Source organism: Anastrepha obliqua, chromosome 1, assembly GCF_027943255.1.
Source record: "Anastrepha obliqua isolate idAnaObli1 chromosome 1, idAnaObli1_1.0, whole genome shotgun sequence".
Taxonomy (NCBI): domain Eukaryota; kingdom Metazoa; phylum Arthropoda; class Insecta; order Diptera; family Tephritidae; genus Anastrepha; species Anastrepha obliqua.
The window spans coordinates 107010387-107035007 of NC_072892.1; the positions used below are offsets into that span (position 1 = coordinate 107010387).

At 38.0% G+C, this 24621-nt stretch overlaps 1 protein-coding gene across 1 annotated transcript in view; it reads left to right on the forward strand.

Moving 5' to 3' along the window:
• The window catches only part of LOC129236423 (dynein beta chain, ciliary), a 120021-nt gene that overhangs the window by 49233 nt on the left and 46167 nt on the right, over positions 1-24621 (forward strand). The window contains 5 exon segments of the mRNA XM_054870813.1: positions 1051-1271; positions 13875-14051; positions 14125-14499; positions 16989-17162; positions 18928-19200. Coding sequence (XP_054726788.1) covers positions 1051-1271; positions 13875-14051; positions 14125-14499; positions 16989-17162; positions 18928-19200 — 1220 coding nt within the window.

Sequence of the window (24621 nt, forward strand, 5' to 3'; positions counted from 1 at the left end):
TCGTTCGCTCGTGCAGCAACTCTGGTGTCTCTCGAAATATCAAGAAATGATTTTATGTTACTTGCAGCAAAACTCAAAAAGTTTTCCAGTCGCCTGACTGGATTGGTAATACTTTACTTTAATCTGTTCACAAATTCAAAGATTTGGGTGTGATCTTGACTCCCATTTTTCACTCAATAGCCACATTAACTTTGTTATATCCACTTCTTACTCAGCGTAACAGCTCCAAGTTCTCGGACACTTACACTCTCAAATTACTTTTTACTTCCTTCGTTCGCTCTAGATTTGAGTACACAACATTTATCTGAAGACCTTTTCACCAATTTGCAATTAATGAGATAATTACACGTGTACGAAAGATGTTCCTTAAATATGCGGTCAGGTCGTTAAAATTCTCAAATCCTATCCCTTCCTATGGTTACCGTTTGATTTTAAATAACTTAAAGTCTGTACTCTCACTGCTTTTTGTTTTTAGTGTAATGAAAGAAATGAAATTGCTTGTTTCTCCCTATTGCGGAACATTCACTTTCTAATAGGGATATACTCTACGCAACAATTACCCATTACATTTTAAATTGCTTAACAAGAATTATGCTATTCTTACCCGCGCTCAATGAGATCTCGTCTTCTATTCCGCTTGACTTTTCAGTATCAAAGAAAAAATTTTATAAATTTCGAAACCCTATTTTTAAATTTATTTATTTAACTATCTGGACAACTTTGAGCCCATATTAGCTCTAAGTGGTCTGTAGAAAGTATAATTATGTTTTAGACTTGGAATAAACGAGAACAAAAACGAAAACCTTCGGTGCAGCCGAATGCAGTGATGGGCTTAACTATTTGTTCTCACTTGTTTTGGATTTTGTTACGCATTTCTTTGCAAGTTTTGCCATTGGCTGGCATATGTACTCAGGTAAAAGGATACATATACATATTTATGAATACTTATATATGTGTAAGCGCTATGCATTCGAACATGTTTAAATTACTCTCCCGAGCCCATCCAGACACACTTTTAAGCCTCTATAGTTTCTTTCTCCGCTTCTGTAGACATCTCCTCCGATGAACTACGCCAGCTAAATGCTGACATACGAACGGCACTTACAACAACTATTCACGATGCGGAACGTTTTGCCGCCCAATTCAATTCGTACACTTTTCTATGGGAGCAACAACGTGAACAGATGTTACAGACTACTTTGCAAGTCGCGCGCGAAAAGGAAGCTGTTACTGGAAAGGGATATGCCATCATGGAAGCATTCAAAATGCAGGTAAGTCACCAAGTGCATAAGTAAGAGTGCATACATATGTATAAGTACATAGACAAATATATATAAACGAGTGATAAGAAAAATAAGAAGGGTTGTCTACGTGAAGATTGGCGTAAAAATAATTTTCTCTCTGCTTCATCGCTGGTGTAATGCACACAAATGTTCGGAAGTAAGTTTGTACTTTCGCACAATGGCCTGTCAACAATGTAAATTAACTTTTTCTATTCAAAACTTACACTATTTAAAGCAAGTAACATAACAGACACAGAAAGGTTCCTTTTCGGCAGCTGCTGAAGCCGTTCGTTCAGAATCAAATCCCAGTCGTAGTCAAATGGGTTTGAGTGTGAGTAATATTTGGTAGTCCACGCTGTGGGCATCTTCACTAAATGATAGAAAAAGTTGAAACAGCGCTCGCCTATCGGCAGGAATTAACAAATCTCTGAGCGCATTTCTGTCATCTGCTGTTCTGAGGCGACATAAAACATAAAACTGTAGGTCTCGCCATTTCGAGGCTCGTACGAATATGTGCCGCATTATGAATTTTGATAATATTTTAGTAGCAAGCGTGAACCGATACATGAGGAAAAGGCAAATCTTATTCAATATATTGGCAGCTTGATGTCATTGGTAACTATGACAGCTGCAAAAATATAACAATTAGAAAAACTAGCATTTCTATTAGATGTGTTCTATATATAATATACAGAGTAGTCCAAATACCAGCACTGTTAGCACTGCGTCCTGAAATGTCTATTGTGCCCCCTTCATCGAATCACAGTATTCCTCAATTCCTCAATAAATTGTGGTATTTGGCATATTTTTATGAGTTTTATTTCCTTCTATGGTAGAATATGTTTAGGCTACAATACTGGGCATGATGACAGCGCATATATTGGCGTTCTCATCTTCCTCTCTACAGAACCTACAAATTCCATTGGAGTATATTCCCATGCTAGTATTCTGATAGTATTCAATCTACAATTCACTGCTGGATTTTCTGTGATAATTCTCAAACTATTCTTATTAAATTTCATACAATTGTTAAATTGGTTTTGGTTATGGCTACCTATCATTGATTTTTATTGCGATTAACTCAGTAATATTGCATCTGTATGCTCTCTCTTGAGGCGAGCGCTTGAAGTATTTACAGATATGCTTATAAATCTGAAAATCTTAAGTAACTCTCCATTGTACAACTGGATTGGAGAGAGAGAGAAAGAGCATATCAAACATAGAATTGCCAGTCGACTGGTATAAGCAAGTAAAAAACACTCAAATAGTGAATGTTGATTTAAGATTAAAGTATTTTTAAGCACCTTGCATAGTTTCCATATTGAGTCTCATTGATTAGAATTCGTCAAGTCAATCTATAGGGTGGGCCATGTAAAATTTGCTTTTTGAATCGGCTATAAAAAAAAACTAATCAATATTTTTTCAAACTTTTTTTTTTTTTGAAGATTGAACATTGTCATTTATGAATGAAAAATAATATCGTTCAAATGACTGGCACGAGTGGCTTTACAGTAGGTCATTCGATCAACCCAATTTTTAAGCACATTTTCGATTGTTTGGGCTCCAATTTCATGATTGGCAACTTAGATTTCGTGTTTTAAAGCATCAATCGTCTCTGGATGGTTCACATAGCATGTGTCCTTAACAGCTCCCCACAAAAAATAGTCCAGCGGGCTTAAATCACAGCTCCGAGGCGGACAATTGATATCGGTATTTCGGCTGATTATTCGGTTTTCAAAAATGGTAGCCAAAAGTTCGAGTGTAACTTTGGCAGTGTGACAAGTTGCACCGTTGAAACCAAATGTCGTCCATGTCATCCTCTTCAATTTTTGGAAACATCTCGTTGAGCATGTCACGGTAACGCTCGCCATTTACTGTAACCGCGGCTCCTCGCTCATTTTCAAAAAAAATGGCCCGATGATGCCACCAGATCAAAAACCGCACCAAACAGTGACTCGTTGTGGATGCATTTGCTTCTCTACAGTAACGTGTGGATTTTCTGAGCCCCAAATCCGACAATTTTGCTTATTGACGTAGCCACCGATGTGAAAATCAGAAAAGAAGAAGAAGACTCACCACTTTGGAAATAGGTTTTCAATATTTCCCAATTTGGTTCAAGCGTATAGCGTCCCATTTCGTAAATGTCAAACCTTTAAGTAAATTATGAACACACTTGACTTGTCATTTGTGTTAATATACCATTCTCAAAAAAATAGGTGGTTCAAAAAGCAAACGCTATATGGTCCACCCTGTATGATGACACATTACATTTGAAAAATGCTGGGCAATTGTTAATAATTGGCCACTAGGCTGCAAGTCAAATCCCATTTCGTATATATGAATTGTATATAAGTAGTGTTATATGTATAATATAAAGGATGTAAGCAGAAAACGAAACTAAGGAATGCCATAAGCAGAGTATGAATGATGTCTTGCGGTTATGAAAGTTTATTGATGCTTTCTTGGCAAAAACCCTCATTCCTAAGCAACACGATATGTGTGTAGATAAATAAATTTTAAAAATAATTGGAAAATTGACCAACATCACTCTTGGTTCATTATGCTGATGTGTTGAACATAATCGCTTCAGTTGTTTTAGGCAGGAAATGTGGGCGGCTAAAATTAATATTTCTTTGGAATATGTGTGAAGATTTACATGTGTGTAGATAATATGACACACAGTGAATATCTGTGTATTTTGCAAGTTAAATATTTGATTTGACTATCTTAGAGTTTGCTAAATTTAATATGAATCTTTGAGAATTAAGATATGTCCAAGCAATTGAAGAAAATGTTACATTTTGATTTTAGCCTTGTCATGTACGGTTTGAGACGCATGTTTTCATGAATATATGTCAAATTCATCAAAGCGCAAAGGTTAAGGAGTATTGGGCATGTTTTAAGAATGGACGGCACGCGAGCTCAGAAACTAATAATGCAGCACAAACTTATGATAACGAGAAGAAGTCGGTGTAGGCGGCTAATGGACTGCATAGAAGAAGACCTACGAACGCTCGTAGTAACCAACTGGACATATCTAGCAAAAAAGAGAGAGGCCTGGAGGAATAACGTAGAGAAGGTTAAAACCCACCCCGCGTTTTAAAGCTAAATAACGATGATGATTACTTTCTCTTGTACGCGGCAGCGCTTACGTGTAAAATGAAATGGGAAGGTTAGGTTAGCCTGGTTGGCAACCGACCTCTATGAATACTGAAAAGGAGACATCATGTAGGATGTCAGCGCTTTTGACGAATCTAAGCAGAGCTGGGAGATCCGCTTTCGAGACGTCCTTCAGACCCTCAAACAATGGGGCTCCCAGGCATTTTAAACGCGTTTCCTCAACATCCTCTCTGCATTTCTTGCATTTGTCCGTGTTAGCAATCCCTATCTCGTACGCATGTGCAGCCAATAGATTATGACCTGTTAACATACCTATGATAGTTCTGCAGTCTTTTCGCGAGAGCATAAGTACGAATTGAGTCAGTTTTTTGTCGTTAGTTCTACACATAACTTTTGCTGTTCTGCATGTGGTCAAATTAGTGCACCTAGCTTCTACTAATTTTTTCGTTGTATATAGTATTCATCGGTTTTGGTATGTCGTTCTCTTATTCAAATGGTAATCTAACAGCACTTTTTGCTATCTCATCTACTATTTCGTTTCCCATAATACCTTTGTGACCAGGTACCCAATAGATGCAGCCTACTCTTTGCGGCTCCTTGCTCCGTTGAACATTTTTGGACTTAATACAATATGAGCTTATTGCTTTTATTGCTGCTTGACTGTCCGCGTATATATAATATTAATTGTTGAGTTCTTTCTTGTTCTTGTGTAGGTTAGCTCCGCAGCTTTTCCCACAGCAAAAACTTCCGCTTGGAAAATACTGCTGTGGTCTGGGAGCTTGATAGGCTGCCTTATCCCTAGTTATGAGTAGTAAATGCCCGCTCTCACTCCGTCTGAATTTTTAGAGCCGTCTGTATAGATGTGAAAAGTCCTATGGTCAGGCTTAATGCCATTGTGCCATCCCTCCTCCTCAATTGTAGTACGTAACTTTCTCTCCCAATTAAAATACGGAGTCATGTAGTCTGTGCAACCTGAGCTCCACTTTCCTCTTGAGCTGTGTCCGAAAGTTCTACAGGTGAATACTCCAGTAGTCACTAACCTCCTCGCGGATTTCCCAAGTAACGCCCAGCATTCTTTTACATGCGTACAACGTATTACTGGCCTTTTTCACCCTTTCCTCAACATTGTGCTTCCACAGCAATTTACTGTCTAGTATTACTCCGAGGTACCTCGCATAGTCTTTGAGAAGTAGTTTGTTGTTGCCTAACTTCGAGAGGTTCCACGCCGACCCTTGTATGTACATACTGGTAAAATGTACTATGTCCGTACCATGTAAAATGAAATACTTTAAAGAAAATATTTGAGTGCCACCATTAGATTTTTGAAAGGGGCAGGCAAACTATTTCTGTTTTTATTTATTGGGCACAATATTTCTAGTTTTATTCTCTGTAGCGCAAATATATAAATTGTTTGGACAACTTACTCTAAAAGCTTTGCCCATTTTGACGTGATAACGTCTTATAATTCGATTTAACAGGCTGCACGCACGAAAAAATGTGTCGTTACCTTGCTCATTACTGTTCATATGTAGTTACCTTGCTCATTACTGTTCATATGTAGTTACCTTGCTCATTGCCGTTACCTTGCTCATATTAGTGTTACCTTGCTCATTACTGTTCATATGTAGTTACCTTGCTCATATTAGTGTTACCTTGCTCATTAGTGTTACCTTGCTCATATTAGTGTTACCTTGCTCATTGCCGTTACCTTGCTCATTGCATTGAATGAACTGCAAGCGAAAGGGCGGAACGAACGACAAAGCAAACGAACGGCAACGTTCGATATCTTGCTCTCTCCTACTTAAGTGAGCGTATATATGTATGTATGTATATGCGCAAATGTACATATATAAATTCACGTATTTGTATTTGCATATGCCTTCTTATTGATTATTATTAATTTGATTCACTTGAAGAATTTAAAATAAAACCAAGTTTGTTAATAATACCTGTTGTTTTAATGTTATAATTATTAATTTTTTTATTATATATGAAGGAAAAAATGTATGGTAATATTTACCATATACCTTATAAGATATGTTGTCTATACTAATATTATAAAGAGGAAAACTTTGTTTGTTTGTAATGAATAGGCTCAAAACTACTGGACCGATTTTAAAAATTCTTTCACCATTCGAAAGCTACATCATCCACGAGTAACATGGATTATATTTTATTTTGGAAATAGGGCTCGAGATATAGGTCAAAACGTGGACCCGGGTAACCTTCGGATGTGTATGTACAATATGGGTATCAAATGGAAGCTGTTGGTGAATGCTTTAGTCCAGAGTATGTTTCATGCTGCTCCGTGACTAGGGTCTCGAGATAGAGACCAAAACGTGGACCCTAGAATGTGTTTATACAATATGGATATCAAATTGAAGCTGTTGGTGAATGCTTTAGTACAGAGTATTTTTCATGCCGCTCCGTGACTGGGGTCTCGAGATATAGGTCAAAACGTGGACCCGGGTAACCTTTGGTTGTGTATGTACAATATGGGTATCAAATGAAAGCTGTTGATAAGTGCTTTAATACGGGGTAGTTTTCATACCTATTGATGACTAGGGTCTCGAAATATATGCCAAAACGTGGACCCGCCGTGTCTTTGAACCGAATTAAACCAAACTTACACACATTGTTAAGTAGGTATTGAAGATGACTTCCGTATAGTTTGAATACCTATTGGTAGATGGGGTCTCAAGATATAGGTGAAAACGTGGACCCGGGTAACCTTCGGACGTGTATGTACAATATGGGTATCAAATGAAAGCTGTTGGTGAATGCTTTAGTACAGAGTATTTTTCATGCCGCTCCGTGACTGGGGTCTCGAGATATAGGTCAAAACGTGGACCCGGGTAACCTTTGGTTGTGTATGTACAATATGGGTATCAAATGAAAGCTGTTGATAAGTGCTTTAATACGGGGTAATTTGTTATGTTATGTAATGTAATGTAATGTTATGTTATGGTATGTTATGTTATGTTATGTTATGTTATGTTATGTTATGTTATGTTATGTTATGTTATGTTATGTTATGTTATGTTATGTTATGTTATGTTATGTTATGTTATGTTATGTTATGTTATGTTATGTTATGTTATGTTATGTTATGTTATGTTATGTTATGTTATGTTATGTTATGTTATGTTATGTTATGTTATGTTATGTTATGTTATGTTATGTTATGTTATGTTATGTTATGTTATGTTATGTTATGTTATGTTATGTTATGTTATGTTATGTTATGTTATGTTATGTTATGTTATGTTATGTTATGTTATGTTATGTTATGTTATGTTATGTTATGTTATGTTATGTTATGTTATGTTATGTTATGTTATGTTATGTTATGTTATGTTATGTTATGTTATGTTATGTTATGTTATGTTATGTTATGTTATGTTATGTTATGTTATGTTATGTTATGTTATGTTATGTTATGTTATGTTATGTTATGTTATGTTATGTTATGTTATGTTATGTTATGTTATGTTATGTTATGTTATGTTATGTTATGTTATGTTATGTTATGTTATGTTATGTTATGTTATGTTATGTTATGTTATGTTATGTTATGTTATGTTATGTTATGTTATGTTATGTTATGTTATGTTATGTTATGTTATGTTATGTTATGTTATGTTATGTTATGTTATGTTATGTTATGTTATGTTATGTTATGTTATGTTATGTTATGTTATGTTATGTTATGTTATGTTATGTTATGTTATGTTATGTTATGTTATGTTATGTTATGTTATGTTATGTTATGTTATGTTATGTTATGTTATGTTATGTTGTGTTGTGTTGTGTTGTGTTGTGTTATGTTATGTTATGTTATGTTAAAGTATATTATGTTATGTTAATGTTAACTCATTCTCTATATCCATACAAAATATCTATCAAACAAATAAAATTAAAATTTTCTTTTGAAAATGCAACCATTCAATCAGTATTTTCTTATGACGTTATCACGTTAAACTATCGTCAGTAAACCGACTTTACAGACAACCTCTTTTTTTTTAACACATTTTGTTAATACAATTTTTTAATTCAAACTAGTTATTAATTAATTTTCTTTCAATAAGGTGGAAACGCTATTTTATATCATTGAATTGGGGCTATCATTGAATTGGGGGCTATACCATACATATCAATGTGCATATATTTCTTTTCAATTAATATATTTTTATTCAATCAGTCTCTTAATTATCAATCAATTTCTTAATTTAAAAGAATAGATGGCAACACCAACTAAAAATATGTTTTATTAAAGCTTATTTAAACACTTTTCATCTTATATCCATAGTTTTGTATTCAAGTGGAATGTACTGTAAGTTGTTATTTTCGCAATAAGATTCATGTGGAAATGCTACAAAAAATTGTGCTTGATATAAATTTTTATGAAAAATGAAATGTTGTATTATCATATTATTATTACTATTATTGGCCCATAATGCACTACGACTTCAAATGGGTACGTGATTGTGAACTTGTAATTAGAGGCTTCTAATAGTTTGGTACTACCCTAAGCTTTTTTCCCATATTACCAATGAATTTAGAGTCACCGGACCAAGTTGAAGGCGTCTTCTTCTTGCAAGAGCCGCACATTCGCAGAGGAAGTGCTATGGTGTTTCGTTACGCACCTCACAAAAACGACAAACGCTTGTTTCTACTGCAATGCGCCATAAAATATCCAGTGAGAGTTCGTAATTTCTTTTTATGCAGGCTTAGGAGACCACTTAACGCTATTTTAGAATAAGGGATACATTATTTTACCTGCCTCTGTCCTGTATTTTCCACCCAGTGTCGTATAAGTTCTGTGTCTTTCCAGTTGTGATAACTTCCTTTATGTGGATTTTTGGTAAACTCACAAAAGGGTTATGATTCACGGAATTTCGAAATAGCGCCAAATTTGGATAAGCAGTCTGTCTGTTCCTTACTGGCATGACCATCATTTTCTGAGCCATTACCCAGCCCCTCAAAACGGTGTTTCTTATCCCCAGGATATTGCATTCCTCACCAAGTTTAAATGTTTGTATGTGAGACTGCAGATCACAAAAAGCGAACAGTTTTCTGAAAAAATACAGTTGCCCTTCCAGGTGGTACCTATTCGAAGGCATTCTCGCCACGAACTTCTATGACATAGATCTCTGCTCGGCTGACTGTAGGATAAGCACCCATTGGTATTGATATTTTAACGATCGGGCCAAAGACACCGGTACCAGTCCTACCATCCGCAAGCTTTGACTCATCTGTGTATCAGATTTCCGAATCAAATTGAATGCATAAATTATGCGCGATCTAAAGTATGTAGATATCTTGAAGATTCAAGAACTATTCAACGCAAGAATTATTACAACAACCAAACTCCAAATTTGTTTACAAGCATTTTAACCTCAAAGTAAAAAAAATTACAATTTCTTTAATATTTTTATTTTTTTACCATACAAAAGTTAAAATGATGCCTTACTACAGGGTCCAGCACTCGAAGTGTAACCAATTAAAAATGCCATAAATTTAGTTTGGAAAATTACATTTATTCAATTCAAAGTAAAAAATGTGTGAAAATTATATAATACAAAACTAAGAATCAATTTAATTTTGCTCGATATGAACACCTTTTGCCTTGACTATGGTCTGGAGGCGGTCCAGAAGCGAATCGCAAGCTGCCCGAATGTGACATAGAGTTATTTTTGCCCACTCGCATACAATGGCTTTTTTCAGCACCTTGAAAATGGTGAATCTTTTGAAGCCAGGCTCAATAAAAACGATTGGAAAGCGCCCATCTACGGTTACAGCGGCCCAAACTATTAGCTAATGATGCAATAAACATCAACTTTATTTACTTTAAGGTGCTCGAGCTCACGAACAATTGCCGGTTGTGATTTTCCAGCCAAATATAATGCAATCACACTATTGCGTTTGAAACCCATTACTGAGTTCCTTGTTTACGTTTACTCTCGGCAAAATGCCTCCGCGCGCTTGTAAACAATACTCTGGACTGTATTTAGCCAATTAACAGACAGCTTATGCCCATGCTACAGCTGCGCGAGTGGTCTGAAGTTAGTTGCACTTCGAGTGCCGGACCTTGTAATTATTTAATTGCCATCTTGAAACATCTTGAAGTAAAATAAAATAAATAATTCAATGGAAACTCTTTGTTCGGGTGTTTATTTTTAACTCACGCCTACTTACGAGAGAAGGTTGTAGTTTTCCTAACGCCTGGTTTGATATCATCAAATTAAATGAGAAGTCATCTTTTTTTATAGGAAGCTCAACAGCTCATGTGACTTTGTCGTTCGTGCAGCTACAGTACTTCGCCATAATCGGTCCTTAAGACATTAATTCCCTCATTTAGATTTGAGGTTGCGGATTCCTAAAAACCTCCATTATTTACCCTATTTTCATTTTCAACTTAGTTTTGAAATGAGCCTTCCGAAATTCTCTAACTCCGGATCACTAGATCGCTGTTCTTATGATTGGAAGATATTATGTACAAAAATTTCGAAGCGATTAATGAAAATAGAATAGCAATCGGCCAATAAGTGCATGCCGTTTGTTGCCTCAAAAGCCGCATAAATCTTCCTGTTTGTACAAAAATTGTACGTATGTATGATTGTCTGTAATAATTTGCAATACAAAACAAAAAGCCTCTGGTGCCATCGCTGGTTTGATGGGCACCACAACAGGCTATCACAATGACCATGCGCTACAATGCCAACTGCTAACTCTTTTATTTATGAGTGGCAATTGGTATTGCCTCAGCTGTTCATAACGCATGGAATTTTAGTTGGCTAATTTCTCAAGAAGTGATGAGTTGGCCAATTTCCAGCTTCTGCTCAAGCTTGCTGCTTTCCCAACAGCAGCTAAGCCAAAACAACATTAATATTCCCCCAAAAATGGCCAGCGATTACCAGAAGCCATTTCGATTTGCGAAAAACACATACACACGCGAACAAATAAACAAGCATGCATACTTTCCACACCCGGAACTAACTTTACTAATTTATTTGCTAGGCTTAGTTATTGCGCTCATATCTACATATCTAAAGGGTGGCCTAAATACAAGCTTCATTTTAAAAATAAAATAAAATAAAATAAAATAAAATGCGTTATTAGAACGACGAAATTATCGGCACAATCTTATTTGAAGGTACATCCCTTTAATGGCTAAATTATATTGGGTATGGGAATAAGTTTCCGTTCTTTTTTAGCCAAAGTTACGAATTACTTAAACAATTAAATAATACGTAATATTATTAGGCACATCCATTGGAAGCTACAACTTTACTTCATCTTTCAGGCAGCATACGGATTCCTCTGACGAAAAATTCGAGTTCTTTTAACTTGATCCATTCATTGAGCCAGTTTTCGATGCTCTCGTAAGAAGTTAACAGCGCTCCAATAAGGGCTGACTGCATTGATCGGGTTAGATGGTAATCCGAAAGTGCAATATCTGGGGAGTACGGTGGGTGGGACAAGATTTCTCAATTCATTTCATCTAAATATTTCTGGACCAATTAGCAACGCGTGCCCTGGCGTTGTCATGCAGCAAAATCAGTTTGTCATATCTGCCGTCCCATTCCGGCCGCTTTTCTTTGAAAGCTCGATTCAAACGCATTAGCTGCAGTCGGTAAAGATCGGCAATGATGGTTTCAGATGGTTTAAGGAGTTCATAATAGATGACGCCCTTCTGATCTCACCAGATGCACAACATAACCTTTGAAGCATGAATATTTTTTTTCGCCGTTGATCACCAGCCTAATTCATCTGGCAGGCGCCAACATTTTCGAAGCTTAGAGTTATCATAATAGAGCCATTTTTCATCGCCAGTTACGATACGATGCAGAAAACCTTTTCTGTTCTGCCGTTCAAGAAGCATCTCACACGTAACCAAACGTCTCTCGATATCCTTCTCCTTCAATTAATGTGGCACCCAGTTGCCTGCTTTCTGAACCACTACCATAGCGTGCAAACGTTTACCAACTCTTTAGACATATCATCAAGGGTTTGACATGCGTCTTCATCCAATAATTTTTGTAGTTGAGTATCTTCGAACTTTTTCGGTGCTCCTTCGTGATCTTTATCACTCACGTCGAAATTGCCACTTTGGAAGCGTCGATAGCACTCTTTACAAGTTGTATTTGATGGAGCAAAAATATTACCGAAAATATAGATTAATATGTGACACACTTCAGTTGCACTTTTCTTTAAAAGGTAATAATGAAGCATGACTTCCCGCAAATACTATTTTTTCGGGACGAACGTAGACATTTTTGACTTGAGATAAAAACGGATCTTTACGCTTCAAATGAATGTCAACTAGTGCAGTCGAGACCTCACATATACACCTTCAAATCACCAGTATTTTACAACAGCGAACACAAAAGTAGTATCAGCAGCGACACCTCTTTTACGAGGGCGGAAACTTATTCCCATACCCAATATTTCTAATGTATATACATACATATATAATTAGCCCTTACTTCCTTCGTAGGGTGTTTGATGAGCGTCTTGATATTTTTCCACGAATGGAGGGACCTACAGGCTTACGACGCCTCCGAACGGCAGATGGATTTTTATAAGAAGTTTTTTTCTTTTTCACTCGGAGATTTGTCATTGCCTGCCGAGGGGCGACTATTATTAGAAAAAACTGTTTCTATTATTTGGTGTTTCATGCCGCATTCAATATATACCAGCACTATTTGGGCAACTGGACAAACGAACACAGATTTTGAAAATAAGTTTGCGTTTTTCAGGTGTGGAGTGACTCATTTAGTTTGTCGCTGATGTGTAATATTTCCGACAATAAAGAGTTGCCGATGGTTAAAATATAATATAATAAAAAAGAAGCTCGCTTTTATACCACCCTTTTGCTTCTCGTTTATAATCAATGCCCACTGCCGTCATTGTAGATGAGTGTGTGATTTGCAAAATGTATTGGCTGCGTGTGCGCATTAAATTAAAATACCCAAATTAAGCGTCCATCTCTCATACACACAGCCGTGCACATGTATGTGTGTATGTTTAATACTTATGTATCGGCACAATATGTGGCTATGTGCAAAGTCCATTCGAACTAGTAAAGCATGCATTTTATTGCTTCACTGAATTGGTCAGCACCAAAGCACCTGCGTCACTCCATACAAATGTGCGAGTGTGAGTTGCATGCGGGCTAAGGATTGACCAACAATGCACAGATTTACAATTTCATATTGTTATATGAATATTTTTATAGCATTTTACTTGGCTAAATTGTGGTTAACGCGTTCGCAGCTGTGCCGAGTTGGCCATGGGTAAAGCAGCAATAACTTCCAATTTCTTTATATTACTTACTTTTGCCCCAGTGTATCTTTTGTCGAACAAAAATACATGCATACCTACATACATATGCACACATTTATGTGAGTTCGTTTTTTTTCTTGATTTTGAATTTTTGTTTCGTTTCTATTTTAATCCATTTAACAGATTGATCGCTACAATGAGCACCATGAATCCATCGAACAACTGGCCGGCCAACAGCGCATAAATGGCTGGTTGAGCATTGACTTGAATCCGCTGAAGTATGCGTTACTTAACCATGTCTGCAAATGGGCGCACCTACACAAACGCTGGCTCTTACACTACGTGGAGCGTACTCTAAATGTAAGTTATCATGTTGCAACAACCGAATATAAGAAAATTTTTATGAGCTCTTTGTTTTTATTTCGTTTCCAAGGAGCTCACCAATTTCATTAGCCATGGCCTGGCAATTCTTCAATTGCCCGTAGGCACGAAGAACTTCCAACGCCTCCTTCGCGTGCTGGCTGTTATGGCACAAATTCGTAAGCACGCCGTCTATGCAGATAATATGTTTAAGCCTCTAAGGGATATTATTGCCTTGTTGAAAACATATAACGTTGAATTTGATCAGCAACTTTTGCGTGACATCGATCATTTACCACTACAATGGAAGCATCTGAAGGATGTTGCTGCCGCACGATCGGAGGCGCTGGAGAGTGCTCAATGCTACCAGAAAGAGCGGGTTAATGCCATGGTCGTCATATATATGTGTCGCTTACAGAATTACGCTAAGCAGTTTCCTCGCTTGCCAGTGAGTATGAGGTGGGGAAGATATAATTTGCGGTGTTTCAAATTCATTGCAATTCAAATTAGGCTACTTGCGAGGTGTGGCAATCAAATTCTGCAAAATTAGTTTAGACTGGAAAGAGATGTGAAGTAGATAGCGCGGCTTGTTTGCTTTGTTTGGTGCATGACTACCATTCGGATGTGCGCAGGTTCAAGTCACCAGGCATAAAAACTCAAATGATAAAAAAAAGTTTTTTTTAATGCATGTCGGCCCTCGGCAGGGTTGTCAAAAAAGTCTTGTAGTATTTTTATTGAATTTTCAATTGTTCGTAAAATTTTTTATAATAATGCGATTTAAGTCAAATATGCGCCGTTTTGTTCGATGACGAGTTCCCAAAGAGATGCCAACTTCATAATGCCCCTCTTATAGAAGCTCGCTTCCCTATTGTCAAAAAACTCGGAGAGCCAATTTTCACAGAACTCTCTTGTGGACAACTTTCGACTACCAAGCTCGTTCGCCATGGACAGAAATAGGTGGTAATCACTTGGTGCGAGATCCGGGCTGTACGGTGGATGCAAAAGAACCTCCCATCCGAGCTCCCGGAGCTTCTGGCGCGTCACCAACGATGTGTGTGGGCTGGCGTTGTCCTGATGGAAGACAATTCGGCCTCTGTTGATCAAAGATGGCCTCTTCTGCATGAGTGCTGCATTCAAACGGTCCAGTTGTTGGCAGTACAGGTCCGAATTGAGCGTTTGGCCATAGGGGAGCAGCTCATAGTGGATGATTCCCTGCCAATCCCACCAAACACACAGAAGAACTTTCCTGGCCGTCAATCCAGGCTTGGCCACTGTCTGGGCAGCTTCACCGCTTTTCGACCACGACCGTTTGCGCTTCACGTTGTCGTAAGTGACCCACTTTTCATAGCCAGTCACCATCCGCTTCAAAAACGGGTCGATTTTGTTGCGATTCAGAAGCGATTCGCATGCATCCATACGGGCAAAAATGTTTTCTTGCGTCAAGTCGTGTGGCACCCATACATCGAGCTTCTTTTTGAATCCAAGCTTCTTCAAATGGTTTATAACGGTTTGATGACTCATGCCCAGCTCTTGGCCGATGCTACGGCTGCTACTATGCCGGTCTCTTTCGATCAATTCAGCGATTTTATCCCAATTTTTGACGACCAGCCTTCCGGACCGTGGCGCATCTTCGATCACCTCTGCACCAGAACGAAAAGGTTGAAACCATCGTTGTGCGGTGGAAATGGAAACTGTATCGGGTCCATAAACTGCACAAATTTTATTGGCAGCATGAGATGCATTTTTGCCCTTATCGTAGTAGTACTGTAAAATATGCCGTATTTTCTCTTTATTTTGCTCCATGTTTGCGACGCTATAACTCACGAACGACTAAAAGCAAACAACAATTAATCAAACACGTGTTAGCACGTGAAAAGAGCTTTCCAAAAAGCTCTAGCGTGAACCGATGCGACGAATACAACTAGAACTACGCGCTTGCAAAGACAAGCTTCCGGAAATACCGCAAGACTTTTTTGACAACCTTTATTATATTTATATGACCTTATATTTACGAAGACCTTTTTCATTTTACCACTGCCTGCCGTGGGGGGTTTCAAGCCCGTGCATTTTCGAATAGTGATGTCGACTATTTTTCGGCTTTAATTCACCAAGAGGGTTCCACAACCTCGACTGACAATTAGCCTTTAGTATATTGTAATGGATTCACGCTTTGCTTACGGTTACGAAACAGCGCGAAAACTCGAAAAACGATTGCGTCGATGACATTGTCGATTTTCTCGACCATTTCTGGTAGGCAGCCAGCATATTTGGCGTCACTTGTACGAGTATGACCACATCAATTAAGTAAGAGTAAGTCCGTGCAGCTTGATTCCCGTTATTACTTACGAGTTCCCATAATAGTAAATGGTAAAAATAGTGTTTAATAAGCACCTATAATTTACTTTTTTATATCGTTTTTACGGAATTTTTTTGTTTGAAATAAAATATCACTGCAAAACATTTTCCGGGTTCATATAGAAAATTATGGTGAGTCAAGGCACATTGAACCGGTAGTAGCAGTATAGCAGCTGATTTGATTTTTACCATTTATCTGTTCTAAATAGTGAAAATTTCCCTAAACTACCTAAAGACTGGCACTGTAGTCTTTATTTATAGACTATGGCATTGTAAGTACCAAAAGAAAGAATAAAATCGATTGCTCTTGTTTTTTGTTTCTGTTTTTTTTTTTTTGTTGCTCTACTGCTACTACGTGTTCAATCTATCTCAGGCTAAGTAATATTGACAAAGGTTCAAATTTTCAGTGAATTATGGATTCCGCCCTCGTAAGTTCCACTTTAACCAGAATTACGTATAAATTAGAAAAAAACTCGTGGACAACTAATTTATTTAAATTTCTGAATCGTAGTTTTCAAACTTTTTTCTTTACAAATACACAGCTAAACATTTACATTCATTTCACTCGTCTTCTTTTTCCAGTTCTTCTCTGTTCCTTGCCCTAATGTGTATGACCACTGTGACAAAGTTTGTGCGCGCTTGGATTACTTTGCTTCCCTTCATCGCCGCTACCTACGCTATGCTACGCTGCTAGGCATTGATGCAGCGGATTCAACAATTTTGCAGTCATGTGCTGCCGAAGTGAAACGCATTAAGGTGAGTGCGTACAAATAGGCATACATATTTACAAGCAGTCACACCCAGGAGGAAATTTGTTTACTTAGCCGAAGGACTGAATTGTAAATAGCGTCAAACTTCTAGTGTTTTTTATACCTATTTTAAAAGTTATTTACTTAGCTCTGCTAAGGTTGGAAAATACTATAGTGTACCTAAAAAATTAAACTCACAAGAATATTTTACATGGGAATCAGTAAAAACACTACCGATCATATAAGCCTTGAGATTATGAGCAAACTTACTACTTGTTAACTGATGTTTAGTGGCCGATGTAGCCGACAACATTCCTGTCTATAGGATCAACTGTTAACCTCAGCACCAGAATGAAATGCGGTACGCTAATCACCTATCCATCTTGAATTTTCCATATTACTGAGACCGCAATGATTTTCGTGGCCCTATGTTGTAGTTGATACGGATTGGAAGCCCACATGAAACATTCAGTTATAAGAAGACTCCTAAAACACACCGTGCATTAGCACATGTGGACTGGGTCTTTCCAGTTCAAGTTTATTTTTTAAATGCAAATTAAAAATCAAACTTTAATTAAATGAAATCCTCCAAAAACTTTCTAATATCAAATTAAGAAGTCGCACGAAGAGAGTCGCCTTGACTAAAATCTCAATTACTTTCAAAAGGCTCCTCCAATCCTTGGTAATTTGGACTGGGCCAAGGTCACCGCGGCCGCCGCAGCCGAATGGGATGGTGCGTGACTATCATTCGGAATTTAGAGAGATCGTAGGTTCAAATCTCAGCAAAACTCCAAAATAAAAAAAACAGTTTTTTTTCTAATAGCGGTCGGCCCTCGGTAGGCAATGGCAAACCTCCGAGAGTATTTCTGCCATGAAAAAAGCTCCTCATAAAAAATATTCGCCGTTCGGAGCCGGCTTGAAAATGTAGGTCCATACATTTGTGGAACAACATCAAGACGCACACCACACATAAGAGGAGGAGCAAAAAGGCGAAACATATATAAAGGGTGTAAGAGCCAATTATATATATATATATATATATATATGTATGTTAACACCGATAACGATATCAGTCTTTAACTCAAACGGAAAATCCCTCTTGTTAACAAAATCTGCTTTGGACTAAGTAGGCAATTGAGTAATAAAGTCCTCTCATTATGAACAAAACTAAGGCTCTCATCATCCCCGTCCTAACGTATGGCGCAGAAGCTTGGACGATGACAATATCCGATAACCCGTTCCTGCGAGTGTTTAAAAGAAAGATTCTGCGAAAGATTTTTGGACGATGGCGCTTATTGTAGGCTATGAAACAATGAGCTGTATGAGTTTTACGACAACATAGACAAAGCGCAGCGAATAAAGATCCAGCGGCTACGTTGGATGATTCATGCCGTCCTGAAAGTATTCAATGCGGTACCAGCTGGTGGTAGCGGAGGAAGAGGAAAGATCAGGTGGAGAATGACTTGGCTTCGCTTGGTGTGTCCAGCTGGCGCTGGTTAGCAGGGCAAAGAAACGACTGACGCGCTTTGTTTAACTCATCCAAAATCGCTTAAGCGATTATCGTGCCAATCAAGAAGAAGATGAATGCTCATATTGAAAATTACTATATTAATTTTGCAACGATATCAAATATTTTATTCACACGATTGTACGTTCATGTGGCCTTACACATAACCACCATTATATCATACATATGTGCCACACTTGTCTTCTTATATATACATATATACCCATGCATACATACCTATACTCAATTGTGCCTTTCTTTGCAGCAACTGTGGGACTATGTCTACGTCATTGAATCGTGTATAGTGGAGTGGCATGCCACACCGTGGTATAGCATCGACACGGATGAGTTGGAAACTGAATGCAAAAAGTTTACACGCGATCTACGCACTCTCGACAAATGCATTCGCGATTGGGCGCCCTATGCTTACATTGTAGATATCCTGAAGGAGTTGATGGCATCATTGCGCGCCATTACAGAGTTACAAAATCCAGCTATCAGCGAACGGCATTGGCTTGAGTTAATGCAAGCAACCAAGGTAATTTGGATGTACGAGTATGGCGACACTACGGTGCACTCTCATACATACACACAAAAACATGCCTGTATTCCATCACTTACCTAAAACACAGCACATTTGAGGTAGCGACTGTTTTTGAACGAAATTAGCTTCGATGAGGGGGTTAAATGCGAGCCATGACCTTGAGAGTAATATTTCAAGTCATGAAAGTGGTCGGAAGATATCAACTGATGAATGCTCGAAATGTACACTTGCGCTTACATAACTTACGTACCTTATTACGTTATAATATTTGCAATATTCCTCATGCTAAATTTTGTTTGTAAACTTTTTATAAAAATATGATTAATTATAAAACAGAAAACTCTCAAAGTTTTTGCACGAAATTCACAAATATTTATTAAATTTCAAAAAATTTGTATCAGGATTTTCAACTTTTCAATCAGTATATTTAAAAACCTGGCGGCCACCCTAGCCGAATGGGTTGGTGAGTGACTACCAGTCGGATGTGCGTAGGTTCGAATCTCCGTGCATGAAGCAATCAACTGAGAAAAAAAAGTTGTTTCTAATAACGGTCAACCCTCGGCAGACAATGGCAAACCACCAATTGAATATCTGCCATGAAAAATCTCCTCATAAAAAAATCATTTGCCGTGTTGGTTTAAAATTGAAGGACCCTGTACTTATGGAATAACATTAAGACGCACACCATAAATAGAAGGAGGAGCTCGGCCAACACTCAAAAAGGGTATAAACGCCAACTATTATACATATATATAAATTTAAAAAAAACTTCTGAGTATGCAGCTTTACAGCCCATTCAATTTCAGTATAATGAAGTAAATTTGAATCCACTCAAATATAGCGTTGATTTTAAACAATTTTTAATTTTTTTTTGTGGCTACAATGTTGAAAATTTTCTTCCATATAAAGCATAGTTCAGAAGTCTTTTGACGAACTATATGAACTATTATATATTTTTATGAAAAATGTACAAAAAAATCAGGCATGTAATAGGACTATGAATAAGCTCGTGCGGTTTTTTTCAAAATTTGAAACTTTATTGACGTAAAATGGTTACAAATTTAATATTCAAAGTATTGTCCATCGCTTACTACTACTTTTTCCCATCTTTCTGGCAATTCACGGATTCCCTTTGTGAAAAATTCGGTCGGTTTTGCCGCAATCCACGAATCGATCCATTTTTTGACTTCATCGTAATTACGGAAGTGCTGGTCAGCCAGGCCATGTTGCATCGATCGGAAGAGATAGTAATCGGATGGCGCAAGGTCTGGACTATACGGCGGGTGGGGTAGGACATCCCATTTGAGCGTTTCTAAGTATGTTTTGACCACTTGTGCAACATGTGGCCGAGCATTGTCATGTTGCAAAATAACTTTGTCGTGTCTATCGGCGTATTGCGGCCGTTTTTCTCGCAGTGCTCGGCTCCAACGCATCAATTGTCGTCGGTAGACATCCCCCGTAATCGTTTCATTCGGTTTCAGTAGCTCATAATACACAACACCCAGCTGGTCCCACCAGATACACAGCATAACCTTCAGGCCATGAATATTCTGCGCCGACGTCGATGTTGAAGCATGGCCAGGGTATCCATACGTTGCCCGACGTTTTGGATTGTCGTAATGGACCCACTTTTCATCGCCAGTCACAATTCGATGCAAAAAACCCTTTCTTTTGTGCCGTTGAAGCAGTTGTTCGCATGCCATAAAACGGCGTTCAACGTCTCTTGGCTTCAATTCATACGGCACCCAATGGCCTACCTTTCGGATCATTCCCATGGCTTTTAAACGTTTGGAAATGGTTGATTGATCAACTCCCAAAGTTTTTGCAACCTCTTCTTGCGTTTGAGCCGGATCTTGATCGAGCAATTCCTCCAATTCGGTATCCATGAACTTTGGCGGCGCACCCTCGCGTTCTTCGTCTTCCAAGCCAAAATCACCACTTTTAAAGCGTGCAAACCACTTCTGGCACGTTCGCTCAGCTAGAGCATGCTCACCATAAACTTCCACCAAGATACGATGACTTTCGGCTGCTTTTTTCTTCATATTAAAAAATTCCCCGCAAAAACACATTATTTGGCACGAAATTCGACATTTTCAAGTGTGGTAAAAATATTGTTGTTTGCGCTTCAAATAAAAAACTTATACTGACGTTTGTGCCTTACGACAGTAGCTCTCCAATGAATGTTTGGAAATGTGGATCGATGGAATAATAATCAAGTTACGCCATCTGTTGTAAAACCGCACGAACTTATTCATAGTCCTATTAATATATTACAAATATTGTATAAAGATGTACGAGTATTCACTTCAATATGTAACCTCAAATATATATTCTCAACTTGCTTCAAATTTCTTTCGTTCTCATTAGGCGTTGTGAAGCTCGTTAGGTTAAATGACTGCCCTTGCGTGGAGCCCGCTTGTACAAAAATTTAAAATTTGTCCGTTGTGAAACCATACAGGGAGAAGGGAGGGGAAAAGGAGAGGAGGAGGTTGCAGACAGGTGGAAAAAATTAAGAAGGGGCTTGGATTAGAGGATGATGACCAACAGCGGGAATTTACGTTTGTATTAACCGTTTTAAGCTACAGATGAATTTCACCAGATGTGAAATATTTAAACCCACAATATCCGCCGGTGTAGCAAAAAGTGAGAGCTCAGATGCTTTAACCTTTGCCCGACGAGAGCGGGACAGCTGAACAAAGTGCTGAGATAATTTCACCTCATCCTCCAGACAGATTTTGCAGAAAGGACTTGCAGGAATCCCAAGCCTCACTGCATGGACACATAACGGATAGTGTCCGGTAAGGATACCTACCAAATTCGATAGCTGCGGCTTTGTTAGTTTTAGAAGTTCTCTTGTGCGCCCACGGTCTACCCGCGGCCAGAAAGATCATATTTGCGCACCAGCCCAGCGCTCGCTGAGCTGACGCGAGGCCTATCTTCCCAGCAGGAGACCACAGATTCTCAAGGGAGCTCCAATTCCCTCATATTGTGATGAAGCCATCTCTAGGACCCCATGTCTGGCTACCTCATTAGCCCAGCAGTTTTCTGCTATACCACTGTGATCAGGAACCCAAATGACCCTAAGATCTTGTGTGAAGAGCAACCGTACTCAAAAATTCGTGGTGTACAGTATCGTCGTTAATAATTCATAAAAACCGTAGACATCTTTTTTAATTGAAAACAAAGTGGTATTCTTGGTATTGGTTCATCCGGAGCTTTCCATTCACTCGCTCTATGTCTAGATTGCGTATCGTCGTCTCCAGTAATGAATACAACCTTGAAAATCATGTATTTGGCGAAATATCTTTTTTGCATTAAATTCAGGTCCCTTGAGACTAATTTTGGAGCAACACGGTGCAAATACAAATCATTAACTATTATAAAATGTCCTGAACGGATCCATAATGCTTGATTTGTGGTTATTGATCAACTTTTCTTTCACTTTATTGATGTTTTCATCAGTTTTCAGTCAGTTCGACGGCCTGCCACTACCTCGATGGACTCACGAGCTCTTCTGAATCGTTCACGTTACGCGTAAATGTGTTCTTTATAATATCACTACCTTAACAATTTCCCAACATTTCTAAGGTTTTCACACTATTGAATCCGTTTTTAACGCTAAATTTAATACAAACTCGTTGTAAATTCAAATCCATTTTTACAACTGTTTAAACTCGAAAAAACCTGCAGAGGTAGATTTACTCAAGACTGCGTAACCTTCACAAATGTCAAGCAATGGCGTTAAAATGTTTTTAGGAATGTTAGTCACAGATATAGCAGCCCAACAAAAAACACACAACTCAAATCAGTTGGCTTAGAGCGTCACCTGGCGATTGTTCTGGGAACTTTTTGATCAAGGTGGTATAAGAAATACAACACTTTTAATAATAAAATAAAATTTCTTACTATGAAGCAGACTCGTAGGATCTTTACACTTTATATTATTATAGTATAATTTATATAACTTTTTTCTTCCACCTGCATCGTGGGCGTCTGCTTAAAACAGTTAAGCCAACATCACTCCGTTGAGTATTTGGTGAGTTTTTATAATGAAAATTATTTTCTAACTTAACTTTTCGTTGCATTGAATTTTATTCATATTATTATGTATTATATTATTATTAAGCATATAAAGAACCACTTACACATTATACAGGGTCCGCCATATAACTTTACGGAATTAAAAATGCTATAAAAAAGAAACTACTCAATATTTTTCCAAACTTTTTTTTTTTCTTTTGAAGTACAATCCTTCCGGTTAATGATGGAACACAACTTCATTCATATGGCTGCCTCAGCGAACCAATTGGACTTTGTACGGCGTCATACCAAGGTCTTTACGCAAAATTCGTCTCAATGATGTCTCCGAAATGTCCAATTGTTGAGAACGACGGTGAACTGATGTTCCTGGTGATTCACGAACACTCTCGGCCACAGCAGCAATATTTTCGGGTGTACGCACGGTTTTTGGTCGGTCACGCGTTGGGTTGTCAATAAGCAACCCAGTTTCTCTTACTTTTTTCGCAAAGTAACGCACATATGCTTCATTCGGTGCTTTTCTGCTTCCCATTGCCGTATGTAATTTTCGTACAACATTACCATGATTTTCAAAGTAATGTCGCAATATTTCCCAGCGTTCTTTGAGCATATACACAACCATTTTCGTTCAGCGGAAGAATAAAACTAATTTTCTGTCAAATCAGATGACAGCTATGTGTTACCATTCTTCAAATACGAGGGGTGCCTTTTATATTTCGTGATTTGGCAACTCTGGTGTTGCAATCTGGCAACTGGCAACTGACAGCTGTATCGCAAAGTTTGACATTTTTTGGCTTTTACGTACTCAGAACGTTTTGAAATACCAGCGCTATTTGTGTTGTTTACAGTAACTTAAAAGATTCATCTCGGTCCAAAAATGGAATTAAATCGTGAAAATTTTCGTGCGATTATTTTATACAACTTTCGACGTGGATTAACTCAGCAACATTGCATGGATGAACTTAATTCATTATTTGGCGATGAAGCTCCATCAAGGACCAGTGTTTATCGATGGTATGGTGAATTCAATCGTGGTCGTAGTTCACTCCAAGACGAATTTCGTGAAGGTCGTTCAAAATCAGTTGTTGTTCCGAAAACCATTGATGCTGTGCGCGAACTGATATTGCAAGATCGTCATGTGACCTATCGTGAGATTGAGACAATCTTAGGCATTAGTGGAACCAGCATACATTCAATATTGCATAAACATTTGACTGTCAAAAAAATTTGTTCGCGTTGGATCCCACACAATTTTTCAGTCGCTCAAAAAAAGGCTCGTGTCGATTGGTCGAAGGAAATGCTCAAAAAATACGATCGCGGAGCTTCGAAACACGTCTATGACATCGTGACAGGTGATGAATCATGGATTTACGCGTA